This window comes from Culex quinquefasciatus, chromosome 2 (genome assembly GCF_015732765.1).
Source record: "Culex quinquefasciatus strain JHB chromosome 2, VPISU_Cqui_1.0_pri_paternal, whole genome shotgun sequence".
Classification (NCBI taxonomy): Eukaryota; Metazoa; Arthropoda; class Insecta; order Diptera; family Culicidae; genus Culex; species Culex quinquefasciatus.
In genome coordinates this window covers 92,337,124-92,351,196 of record NC_051862.1, presented here as the reverse complement: position 1 = coordinate 92,351,196, position 14,073 = coordinate 92,337,124, and the positions used below count along the sequence as shown (strand labels likewise).

General features: G+C 40.6%; 1 protein-coding gene across 1 annotated transcript; it reads left to right on the top strand.

Moving 5' to 3' along the window:
* Window positions 1–4,658: 4,658 nt before the first annotated feature.
* On the top strand, window positions 4,659–6,481 carry LOC6045437 (actin, indirect flight muscle). The gene is made up of 3 exons (XM_001862773.2): window positions 4,659–4,730; window positions 5,054–6,007; window positions 6,070–6,481. Exons 2-3 carry the CDS (start codon window positions 5,083–5,085, stop codon window positions 6,273–6,275), a joined length of 1,131 nt encoding a protein of 376 aa, XP_001862808.1. The 5' UTR covers window positions 4,659–4,730; window positions 5,054–5,082; the 3' UTR covers window positions 6,276–6,481.
* The last annotated feature ends 7,592 nt before the right edge of the window (window positions 6,482–14,073 follow it).

Genomic DNA, 14,073 nt, shown 5'->3' with positions numbered 1-14,073 from the left:
GGTGGTGGCGACGTCGTCGTCGGCTTTTGGCGATCGATATTTTTAGAGATCTGTGTTGATGGTAGCCGAATTCCCATCTCGGGCAGTCTCCGCGACACCAGAGGTGGCAGCTTGGATCAGCCGGTTGGCGGTGGACCTTGCCATATAAGGAGCTTTGGCCCCGAGGACGGTCGCAGGGCACGACCCCGTGGCAAACGCCGGGCCAAACACAGACGCGAGATGCATCTTTGGCCACTTTTGGGCTACCCCTTGGTCGTCGTCGTAGTCGTACCACACGCACTAAATTTAGTTGGTATGCACAGATTCTTCCGACTGATGATGACAGCGAAGCCAGAAACCAAGAAGAAGTCCTCCGATGGTGACGTTTTATTGTGTTACGTACTTCTTTGAATTACTCTTTCTCTTACACGTCTTCTTGCGTTTGGATTGGCTTCGATGGTGACGATTTTAATCGCACACACTGTGGTTGTCTTTAAATTTAGACATTTGTCGTCGCTTTTGGCAGTTGAGGACGGTGTTCCCCGTCCTAGTGGCTTGGTTTGGGAATGGTTGTTGGATGCACGTTATCTATATAAGTCGCTCCGGTGGCATTGAGACACACCGTTAAGACCGGTGTACGTTTTTCAGCGCGACTAGGTCAAATTTGGATGGTCAGAATTGGCATGAAGAAAACGTTTTTATGGAAACAAAAACAGCAGGGTTTTTAAATGTTAAACGGGACGCAAGTTCTTGAACAATTCTGTTCAACTGAAATCAATATCTGAACTCGACAGATTGCTTGCTAACGTTATATTTATCGTCTGCAATACACAGAACTTGTTTATGTTACGGTATTTTCCCTGCCTTCCTGTTTCACCTTAAAGTCAGATTTTTAAAAGATTAACTTACTTTTGAGATTTATTTATTTGACTTTCGTAAAGAACTTGATTGATTTTTAGTAACAAAAAAACAACATTCAATATATTTTTTTCAATGTCTCATCACCGCCATTTTGGCCGCCATCTTGGATATAAACTCTAAACCACTTTAGAGTAGCTTAGGGGTCATATTAAGCTCGACAATCAAAAACAAGACAACGAAAAAAATTTTTTTTCGTGATTTGATTATTCGAAGTGAAAGTTTCCGAGGCATTCGGATAATCGAGTCCGGACTGTATTGCTGTCTGACGATTGCTTTCTTACAAAACAAAGGGATGATGATCATTTTTGAATAAGGAGACATATTCAGACAACCCGTACCGTAATCCTGCTTCTTGTTGGCTGTGACAGTCAGGGGTAAATGAAACACCTTTTTTCAAAATTTCTCGCCGTTTCAACTCTGGTTTGAGTCTTCTTCAGGAGGATCCAGACGCCGCGCCTGGCATAACTTCAAGGTAGCTACAATGCCAATTCTATTAAAAAAACAAACTTTTTTGGGATAATAAGGATGAAATATATGAACAACGACCTTCCAGACTACCGCGTCGCTGTTGTTAAACCAAATGTTGGCGAGCCGGGAGAAAAGCAACTGCGAGCAAGAGTCGGAGGTGAATCTGTTTCAGCGGAAGCATTTGCAGAATGTAAGACTAGGGAAGAAGAAATTAGAAGAAATCTTTTGTTGGGTTTTCTTTCTAGCAAATTAGAAAAAGGGGAGAAGTGCACAAGGAGTCCAGCTAGGTGGATTGCTCCTTAGGGTCGGCATACGGTACTCCACGGGACATTACAATAACTTCTGATAAATAACGAATAATTACACTTTAAAATACTTACACTGAATCACACACTTTACAGGGCAAAACAAGCTAAAGACCAGATATTATAAATAATTTAAGACGTCACAGCATGATTGATCTTGACCTACATTTTTATTTTCAATAATTTTAACCACTTTACTTAAGGGGGTTTGGGGGGGGGGAAGGGGCTTGAGGGGGAGGGGGAGGGGGGGGATTTAAAGACCTTTTAACTTGTTCACGTGTATTTGTCTTTGTTTCTGTACTTGCATGCTTTTAGGTTAGTATCGTTGTTGCTCGTTGGTCGACTTGCTGCTGCTGTTGATCCGCTGCTGGTGGCTGGTTCCGGAACTCGGCGGGAACGTCGGCGATGCCGCCGGGGTTCGATGGCCACAAAAGGGGGGGGGTTCTTCTTCGGCGTTTCGCGGGCCATATGGTGACGGATGGCCAAGTTCGCTGTCCGGGGAGTGGTACCGCGCGCACAAAAGAGTGGTCCATCCCGAGCGAGGCACACCACTGTTCTTTGGGGGACTGGTCCACAGTATTTGACGAGTACCACAATGCACTCAGTACCGCGGTACTTCGTGCGACCAGTCCCGACCACTTTACACTTTTCACTGCAGTTTCTTTACACTACACTCGCTCGGGGGTACGATTTTGACCGAGGGGACTTAACGCGGCTAGGGTTTTTAACTTGTCCGTGGTGTCCACTAACCGTTTGTAGTGTTGTCCTTCCTCAGTCCGTACTATTAACTTTAAGTGATTTTAATCTGTGGTACGTCACTGTTTATCACTTTTTGATGTGTGAATTTTAATTAGGTTTTCAAATTGCACACGCGAACTTTAAAACCGGGTCACATGTTGACGGGTGACACCGGCGCGATTGCCGATCTTCACTCCTCCGGACGATGGTAAAATATAAGAGAGCGAGCCTTTGTTTGGGCCCGCTTTTATACCCCAGAAAATCCGTTCCCGCCAGCTCACTTCCGCTTGCGACGATGACAGTTGGTTGACAGTGACATCTGTCACTGTCAGCTGGAACAGGCTGAAACTTACAATTCATAGGGGGTTGGTGTCGTTGTATTTTTCATGTGACTTTTCTCGACTTAATAGCGTCGCCTACTTTTAGTTGATTTTAACTGTGCTTGTTTTCTAATTGTTATTTTTAATCATGCATGAATAGGTTTTAATAAATAGAAAATAAATTAATAAAAATCTCCTAGTTTGACACCAACCAAACGCTAATAAAAATAAAATAAATGCATGTGGCACACGATAAACATGAAGACATACATTTAAATATATTTAAACATTTACAGACAACAAATTAAAAATTTACAATCTTCCTTTAAGTCAAATCATGCTGGTCTTTGATTCAGTGTGTATTTTTTTTTATTGGAACTGTGAAAACACAGGTTACAAGAATGAATGGTTCCTGTTCAAAGTAGGTGCAGTGTTAACAAGCAGGGGAGCCGACTCTGGAAGGGGGGCACTGTACTTTTTGCCTCCCCCCCTTAGGCTAGGGGACTGCCCATACATTGTGCCCCCTCCCCCCTCGTCCTTCCCCAGAAATTTTAGAAGAAAAATATTCTGATTTCACATAATTAAAAATTGTGGATTTGCTCCCAAAATGTTGTTGTTTGGTTGATATTTTTATTTAATCAAACTATGACCAACTTGGAAAAAGCATTTTTAAATGTTTTCAGTTGGTTTCACGTCTAAATGCATTGTAATTATGAAGCGAATCGAAAAAAAATTGGCCCTCTAATTTTTCGGGCCGAGGCGGGTGACATAAGCTTAATTCATTTCTAAACTCTTGCTAATTAAATTCTGATTGTTTAAGCTTTTTAAAATTCGTTAACAAATAACGCGTGGAAAAACTATTCAAAAATATGAATAAAAATTCATTTTTTTTTGTAAATTTAGCCTGGTTCATATCTTTAATGACGGAAATTTTTGCTGAGCCAAGCATTTTTACAAACTGTAATGTTTTATAAATAATACAAAAACTCAAAGAAACAACAAGGTTTTATTTATCAAAAAAAAAAAAAAAACATTCTATTGCATCTGCCCATGCCTGAATGAATGCAATATCTCACAGTTATATTTTTATGGAAGGTTGAACTTAAACTTTAAAATAAACTGCTCATGTTTTCAAAAAAGCATTTTTTTATTAATCCTATAAAAAATCAATTAAAGTTTTTTTTTGAAAAAAAAATCCTTATTACTTTTATTTATATTGGTTTAAAAATTTTTGTGCATTTGGCATGCAAATTAGTCAAATTCTTGATCCATCAGAAACTTTAACATAAAAACTCCAGCCCTACCTGTCGCATTTTTGGGTATCAACCGTGGACATTAAATTAGTATTTTGAACCAAATTTTCAACTTGTTTTTATTACTCTGCAAGTAGTACAACGAAAATAAAACATTTAAAAACTAATTTAGTATTTAAGTATGCTTCATGGTTTGATACCACAGTCGACTTCTTAATTATTTAGGCCTCAACTCCAGGTGATAAGTTGTGTTATTATTATAGCCCATTGACTTTTTAAACCAACAAACAATCACGACACGATTTTAATCAAGACTGTTTTAAGACAGTGTTGCCAATACTATTATTTTTTGAAATCACTTAGCAGCAATGTTCAGCTGATACTTTTCCGAGCTACCCTGTAATCGCATGCACCAACCACTGCAATACAAATTCACTATCTAACGATCGGATCTTCTATTGATAGCGCCACACTACGCGCAAATCTGCAGCGTGGTTGGGTTAATTCCAAATTTAGAAATCTCCGTGCCAATTGTCGCACACAATTACACGCACTCGTGGTTCGCAGATCGGGCTCGGATCGATACCCGATCGATCGGATGTGGCTGCCCATCTAAGGACTGGTTCAGTGCTAGAGGACTTCCGAGTATAAAACCCACCGATCCCCGGATTGGCGGTCAATCACTCACTAATCACGATTCTTGACGCTCGCTGCCGCAGACTGTACTTGTTTTCTTCTCCTAAAAGGTCCGTGCCACGTGGAGTAGTTGGTGGTTTGCTGTCCTGTGCCGTCCAGCGATGAGTTCCAGAGCTATTGTCCCGTCCTGTGGCGTCGATTGTGGTGGTGTCCTATGTTGTGAATTGTGCCGTCCAGTGCCGTCCGAGTTGTTTGTGGATGAGTCCGTCCTTGTCCCTGTGATCGTCTTTCCATGGGTTCTTTATGTGACATGAGTTATGTAAGTGAAAAGTGTTGGAAAGAGTTGTGATTATGCATACGAGATTGTGTAACTTTTATGTTTCGAGAAAATGAAAAGGATTTTGTGAATCTTATGTAATTTTTTACTATTTAGGACCCCCGAGGACCTAAAGCAGCGCCAAGATGTGTGATGATGATGCTGGAGCACTGGTCATTGATAATGGATCCGGAATGTGCAAGGCCGGTTTCGCTGGTGATGATGCGCCACGTGCCGTCTTCCCGTCCATCGTTGGCCGTCCGCGCCACCAAGGTGTGATGGTCGGTATGGGTCAAAAGGATGCCTACGTAGGTGATGAAGCGCAATCGAAAAGAGGTATCCTGACCCTAAAGTATCCGATCGAGCACGGCATCATTACCAACTGGGACGACATGGAGAAGATCTGGCATCACACCTTCTACAACGAGTTGCGAGTTGCCCCGGAGGAACATCCAGTGCTGCTGACTGAGGCTCCTTTGAATCCCAAGTCCAACCGTGAGAAGATGACCCAGATCATGTTTGAGACGTTCGCTTCTCCGGCTGTGTACGTCGCCATTCAGGCTGTCCTGTCCCTGTACGCTTCCGGTCGTACCACCGGTATCGTTCTGGATTCCGGAGATGGTGTCTCCCACACCGTCCCGATCTACGAAGGTTATGCCCTTCCCCATGCCATCCTCCGTATGGACTTGGCTGGTCGTGATCTTACGGATTACCTGATGAAGATCCTGACCGAGCGCGGTTACTCTTTCACCACCACCGCTGAGCGTGAAATCGTTCGCGATATCAAGGAAAAGCTGTGCTACGTCGCCCTGGACTTTGAGCAGGAAATGCAAGCTGCCCAATCTTCGTCCTCTGCTGAGAAGTCCTATGAACTTCCCGACGGTCAGGTCATCACCATCGGCAACGAACGTTTCCGTTGCCCAGAGGCCCTGTTCCAGCCGTCCTTCCTGGGCATGGAAGCTACCGGTGTCCACGAGACTGTCTACAACTCGATCATGCGTTGCGACGTCGACATCCGTAAGGATCTGTACGCCAACAGCGTCTTGTCCGGTGGTACCACCATGTACCCAGGTACACAACAACTCTCAGTCATCCTCCAAACCCAATTATTAACTCAAATCTCCCTCCTCCAGGTATTGCCGATCGTATGCAGAAGGAAATCACCTCCCTCGCTCCGTCCACGATCAAGATCAAGATCATCGCCCCGCCCGAGCGTAAGTACTCGGTCTGGATCGGTGGCTCCATCCTGGCCTCGCTGTCCACCTTCCAGACGATGTGGATCTCGAAGCAGGAGTACGACGAGGGTGGCCCAGGAATCGTCCACCGCAAGTGCTTCTAAGCGCATGCTTACTCTAATCGATGACATTGCCAGTAACAACCGCAACAACAGCACAAGCAAAGTACAAACGACAGCAACTTTAGCAACAACAACAACTCAACTGCCAGCAACAACTAGCTTAGTTCGGGCTTATTACAAGCAAGGGAGAAGGACTCGTGTGGACTCGTCCGGGGCCGGAGGAAATCATCACCAGCAACAACAACAACAACCAAAAAAGGCTTGCGCTTTACTTGTTTTAGAAGTTTTGCGTTCGACATCTCAAATCCAATCCAATCCATCATTGTGTTCTCGTCGTTGGAGGCAAACGGGGCGAGAAGCAGTTCTTATTTTTGTACCATGTCTATTTTTACAATCTACAAATTTTCAGTAATAAAAGCTACCAAGTATGTGGGAAATTTCAAACGATATTTTTGCGAGGCTGTCGGGGTTTTTTGTTGTTTTTTTCCCTATGTTTCTAGGGGTGGCATTCGAGCGTTAAATGCATTTGATGAATGGGTTCAAGGTGAGTAATTGGCGATAGTACATTGTAGGATTTTTGTTCAAGTTGAGTCACTAAAAGGCTTTGGGGATTATGACTTGAACGATGAAACAAAGTTTATTTTATTTTAACTTCGTATTGCTTGATTTCTAAAAGCTATCGAACTCGGTAAACTTATGGATCGTTTTCTTTCAAATTTCGCTCATTTTTATTTTTTTTCGGATCTTCTTGCACCCTTCGACAAAGTTATAGGAAATTAAATTTCCTACAAGAAACTCACTCTTGGACAATTTTGAGCGAGACCCGCGCCACCTGCTGCCAAGATCCTGAAGCGATGTTTTTCTCCATACATTTTCGCGATTTTCTCCATATAAACATCCACGATAAAAAGCGACCCCTTAACCTTAACCGATTTGGCTCAAAATTGGCACAGTTACCGTAAACTGGGGTGATATTGCTGGCCCGGGGTGACTTTGATAGGTTTTTCAAATGCCCGTCTAATTCAAAGCTCAACATTTTTGAGAATGTTGAGTATATTAGCACTAAGGGCTACCTTATTATCGAACATAGGGGAAGGTGGGGCAAGACGACCATATGGGGCAAGAGGAACAATCGCTCGTAAGGCCATAATTTTTACAATTTTGATTATTTCCAGTATGAGGAATTGTTGCTAGCAATGCAATTGGCTAATTATACAACCACATAACCGCCAAAACGACGTAAACGCCAAGAGGCATAAGATTTAATGAAGTTTTTTTTTTCAAAACCACTGTTTTCTTATAATATTTGGATGGTACAAAATAAGGCTTAGGGTTCGTTTTAAGGCTCATTTTATCAAAATGATATTTTTCCTAGATCAGTAGTGTCCCTACCAATGACTTGCACGTATAATAAAGTATGATTTATGTTTTGGTTATTTTTGTAGAGAGCTTTTAAAAAAATCTTGTTTAGGTGGGGCAAATGTACCATATGGATTTTTAGTATGGAAAAAATACGAATTGCTGCAGCAACCTATTTTACTGTGAAAAAAATACATAAAAGTTCTTAAAAACTGATAAACAATTGTTTAAAAAATGTCCATACACGATATAATAATTGTTCGCCACGCGGGTATGTTGCCGAAGAAAAACAGTCTGTTTAGCAGGTGTAGTAACAACCAGTTTTTAAGCTGTAATTTATATTTGTTGGTTAGCGGTATTAATTCATTGAAAACATTTCTTTCTTACATTCAGTGATCCTTCAGCTTTCTAAGACCGCGAGAACGAACTTGTCGGGTACACTTCCTTGACCAAAAGGTAATCCTGTTCCGACCATCAATAAATCTAGTTACCGTAAACTGGGGTCAATTGGGACAAATGGGGCGAATTGGGACAGCAGTTTTAACCATGTTGGAGCACAATATTTTGATTTTTCATGATGGTTTCAGTTAGAACAGACTCAGGCCAACAAAATGTGTACATCAATTTTTAAATTTAAAAGCTTTAAGTGCTCTAAAAACTGCTGTCCCTATTCAGACTGTAGTCCCGATTCACCCCAGATTACGGTAATAATTTTTCCAAAGGCTTCAAATTCAAGTTTCTACGGCTAATGGCAACTTACAACTTGAGTGGGCAACCCTAACCCTACAACGGATTACTTATCGTATCGCGACTATCGGTCGACGGGCCTCCGGGTGACGTAGGACGGTGGCTGGGAAATAAACTTCATTAGTAACGCGGTTCGACCTAACAGTTCTCGATTGTGGCCGGCCTGTACTCTGCCACCTCCTACACCCAAAATTCACAGTCGAGATAATCGTTCTCTCAAAATTTATTGAGGGATCAGTGCCAAAATCGATAGAATAATGGTACCAACTCACACCATCATAACAAATGAGTTCATTCGTTAGTTGAATCAATAAATTTCCAACAAGTGTCATACATCGACTTCTGACCTCTCCTTGGTCACCAAGCTGTGGTGGCCGAGGCAGTTAAGTCATTGGAATGGTATGTCAAAGGTCTCTGGTTCGATTCCCGTAGTCAACACTTTTAGTTTTTTGTTTGACGGATGAACTTTTTTTGCAAATGAACCTCGAGAGAATAGTTCTATCGCCCATCTCGAGCTGTGTTCTCTGTGTCCGTGAATGGTACCACTATTCTCTCGACTCGAGACCATCATTATCTCGGAGTAGCGCTGCCAGTTTTGGGTGTATGCTATCCCTGCTTACCCGTGTACGTGTGCAAATGTGATAATCAAGTAGAATATTAGGTTTGCACTAGTTGATCGCAAGGAGAACTAAAATTAATCGAATTGCGCACACGCGGAGTGCTTGTACTGACGTCCTTTTCAATACACCAATGTCTACGTCTTCTCTTCAGAGCTGTTTATGCTGCGCTTCCGTGGACCCTCTTCTCCGGTGACAGTTCAGCGTGAGTTGGGGATCGTCTGGAGCACACGTTACGTTCTGCTTGGTTACAGCGGTTTGCAACAATAATATCATGAAAATTTACTATTTATCATCTATAGTAATATGTTTTTTTTCGCAAAAAACGGTAAAATTTTTAGTAAAATATTATTTTTTAATCTAAAAATGAAAGAAGCGTTTCAAATACATCCTAATCTGATATATCTAAGTGATAATAGTTCAATTGTTAGTAAATTAGCATGTTTTGTCATGCATTGTTCCTTTTGCCCCAACGGGTTGTTCGTCTTGCCCCACTAGTTGAGTAGAACGTACGAAAAATCAAAAAAAAAAATAAAATCAATTTTTTACATTAAAAAACAGATTTTTAAAAAAACTTGTTCTATCAAAGTCTCAGTCAAGACCTGGAATAAGATGATTCTAAAAATCCGACAGATTTTTTTACGTTTTTAATGGGTTATAACGAGCATTTCCTTAGCTTGTTACACTTGCCCCACTTTCCCCTATGTGCAAAAATGTGACTGTTAGGTTGTATCAAAATTAGTGGCCAAATCAAATTTCTATCAATGTCACCCCGGGCTATCAATCTCTCCCCAGTTTACGGTACTTATTATTGCCTAAAAATTCGAGCCAGGTGGAGTCGCCGGTAGACAGTTGGACTCACAATCGTAATCGAGAACGCCAAGGCAATGCTGTAGAGCGAACGAAAAATGCTTTTTTTTTATTTCGAATTTTCATGTTTGAATTCTCTCAACCTTAACTTAGTTTATTATATCAACTCTTCTGATACTTAATCGTAGAATTCTAGAATGTTGTTGAGTTAAGTTTACCTCTTTGGAGGTGATCATGGATTTAAACTACAACAACTTTGTTTGTTGTATTGTGACTTCTTAGAAGACATTTTTTTGTCGGTTGTTATAAGATTATCGGAAAAAATAATGCAATATTTTAACCATACCAATTAAACAAGAAATATTCTAACAAATGTCACACTCCCTTAAATAAACTTCTCTATTGGATTTGATAATATGCATTTGAGCTTTTAAATATTTTCAATTGACGATAAAATTAACTGAATGATTCGGCAAGTGAATATGGCCTTTTCTAGTCGTAGTTCTACTTTAAAATATGAATTTTAAAGTGCACTAGACAAATTTCGTAAACACTCAAATTATGTTTCACACTTAAACTAGCAAATGCGTAATGCAAACTGTCAATGGAATACCCGATTCGAGTGGTAGTTTGACAGTTCGCTCCATAAGAAATACATTGCTCATTACCAATCGCGTCGGATACTCCATTGTAGATCTGTTTATTGTTTTTTTTAAACACAGCGTTCATGAATTTAATTGTTTGAACATTTATTTTGAAAAAACTAGCTGATATTTCACCGTTTAACGCAGACTTACCTTTTGACGGGTGCGACAACGGTTTGCTATGATACCGGTTTTTCTATGCGCACCATTTCTCGTCACGACCCAAAACCCGACACAACTCGGTAGCTTGATCGGTGCACCAAACCGAAGTTTGGTGTGACGGCGGTGTGGATCGGGTACACAAAACTGACATGGTTTCTGCGCCTACCACACTTGAGAAGTTTGGAACTCTTGATGCCTTGCAAGCCAACTGAACTCAACAGTTCTTAATGGTGTGGTTGTCAAAGGCAGTGCATTAGTATTTTAAAGGTTCCTGGTTCGAATCTCGACAGTTATTATTTTATTTTTTGAATGTTTTTTATTTGTTTAGAATAGTTCGTTAGGAATAGAATTTCGTAGTGTCATGAAATATAAACTTGAACTTCTCGTGCATATAACCCTGAAATAGGCATTTTTACTTAAACCTGCCTGCATAATATGGAATGTTTTCTCTATTCCACTACAAAAATCCATTCAATTTTCTAACTCTTTGACTAAAGCGTCGCAGGTTCGAAGAAGTTACTTAAAAATGTATATAATCAGTAATTATGACAGCAAGTATTGAAAAAAAATCCTCAAAAATATTTGTACCCAGGATTGAACCAGGAACCTCGTGGTAAAAAGACGGAGACAACAACCGCCACGCCATCCCGAAGTTGTGAATGATGGCTGGCAAACCTCAATTAAAACAATGTCGCCTCCGGTTTACTTGGATCAACCATATGTTGAGTTGCATCCTTGGTATACAGTTTGGGTGCACCGGTGGTGTACCAAGGTGCTTTCGGTACAGTTGCTATGGTGTGACAACAAACAGCTCGGTTTGGTTTCTAGAGTGACACGAAAACCGCACCACGGTGCACCAGATCTTGGTGTTCAGTGAAGCCTGGTTTAACGTCACAAATTGTCGAAAATTTTAATTTTGAGTCAGTTTTTTTCAATGTTGCATAAAAAACAAACAAATAAATCATGCAATATGCACGAGACGCGAATCTCTTATTACGACGTCGTCGTGCTATCTTGTCCATTTTGACGTTCCGAGAAAAACGCGTTTTAATGTTTGACCTTGAATATACAAAAACGAGAGCACGCAATGTAAACAATAACAAACACGTTTTGTTTGGCTGGCCATTCTGTGCATTGTCCCGAAGTTTGGTTGAAGTTGGTTGCTGGAGTCCCGAGTTATAATTACAAATGTTTACGGTAGTCTAGCTTGTACGTGCGACAAACGCATCCTGACTTTCCTGGCCTGAAATCCCTTTGGCCTTTTGTCGCACTTACATCAATTTTCATGGAGTGACAAGATAGCACGACAAGATTGAAACTACTTTCATATGTAAAGTGACAAAAATGCACCGAGTTTTTTCGGTTTTTGTTGAATATCTCAGGATTGAAATCGAATTTTGGGGATCTGTGGAGGTCAAAAGGTGAGGCATTGTGAGCTGCACAAAATGGCGTTCTTAACTCAATTTGGCCCAAAATGCACGTACGACAAGTTAGCACGATGGCGACGATTAGTTAATGTTAATGTTTATGTCAATTGGGTCCTAAAATGAAGCTTAGATTGCTGATATTATTGTTTACAGCGATAAAGCTTATTTTTCTGAGTACAATGACCCTTTGTACGACCACAAAGAGTTTAAAATGGATTTTTAACGGTACACATCAACCATAGCTTTTGCACCCAGATTTCTGTTACAGACATTTTAGTATCTTCAAAACTACGGGAACTATCGTTGTGATTTTTGATTCATCCCCTAAATTACTGTATTCAAAGTTATTTACAACAAAGTTTGACTATTTTTACAATCAGGATATTGCAGGATTGGGTCCGTAAGTTTGACAAATTTGGAATAAGAAGACAACAACTTCCTTGGTTGCTGTGCACCCTTAAATCAATTTTGAAAAATTATCCTCGCGGTCCTTCTTGACAGAAAAGGTCCTACTTGACAGCTCGTTCCAAGGGGACCATAGTTGAACCATCGAAAAAATGTTGTCTTGTAATTTTTTTTTTTTGCTTTAAAATGAAAGAAAGTGATCAAAAATGGTTTTTAATCGTGTTTTTTTTACCATTGTACATACAAATTTACATAGGGCTTTAGTACCCAATTGAAGCAAATCAGGACTACTCTGAATGTGGAGCTTCGTATATAACCCAGTTAAAAAGCAGACAAACGTAAAAAACCAAAACATACCGGAATGACCGAAGGGGTTAATGGATGCACAAATCATGTTCACTAAATACAATAACTATTTTCAAACTTTTATTTAATTTCAAGTCACAATTAAAGAAACATCAAAAGTATGCATTGCAAATAAAGGAGAATTGGCAGATTTGGTCCAAGGATGTACAAAACGGGAGAAACGTTATTCGAAAGATCTCGCCGAGACATGAATAAAAGTCTTCTGGATGAACTCTCTAAACCCCGGGGTTCAAAAGTTACAAGTTGTTGAAGTTTGAGTATTTTGGGTTAAAATGTACAAAAAATCGTATTTTTGCTATTTCTAAAATCACTCATAAAATCCTTATTTTATTATGGATTTCGATCATCTTGACTTCATTCGACGCGTATCAACAAAAACTATAAGTTCTGAAATGTTTTAGGATGATTGAAACATGACTTCTCTTGTCTTTATCCGTTTGAACCGTTTGTGCAAGAGGTTAACCATAGAATCAATTCGAAACTTGATGATTTTGAAAACGGATCCTACCCAGACTGCTTCAGTGAGTATGGAAGGCTACAGTGCATTGTTGTAACAACTCATTGAGATGTTCTGGTTCGTCCAAGAACTCCTTGGAGTTAAGACCGGTGGGTCTACCGCAGTAACAAGCAAGAGGTCAGTGATTTTTTTACCACTGATCATCACCGCATAGCTCCAGTGAGTATAGTAGACTACTTTATTAATGTTTTGGAATGTCGAGGGTCATCCTAGGACTCCCTGGAGTCTAGATCTGTGGGTCTGCCTCCGTAACAAACACAAGGTCAGTGATTTTTACCACTGATTACAACCGCATAGCTTCAGTGAGTATGGTAGACTACTTTGTTAATATTTTGAAATGTCCAGGATCATCCTAGGACTCCCTGTAGTTAAGATCTGTTGGTCTACTACCGTAACTAGCCCACGGATCATACCCGCATAGCTTCAGAGTAGGTTAGACTACTTTGTGAATGACTTGGGCTGTCTTGAATCACCAAAGGACTTCCTGGATGTATGATCTGTGGCTGTTAACTCCCCCAAAGACATCCCAACACATTAAAAAAGCAGTCTACCATACTGACTGAAGCTATGCGGTTATGATCAGTGGTAAAAAATCACTTGCTTGTTACGGCGGTAGACCAACCGGTCTTAACTCCAAGGAGTTCTTGGACGAACCAGAACATCTCAATGAGTTGTTACAACAATGCACTGTAGCCTTCCATACTCACTGAAGCAGTCTGGGTAGGATCCGTTTTCAAAATCTTCAAGTTTCGGCTTGTTTCTATGGTAAGCCTCTTGCACAAACGG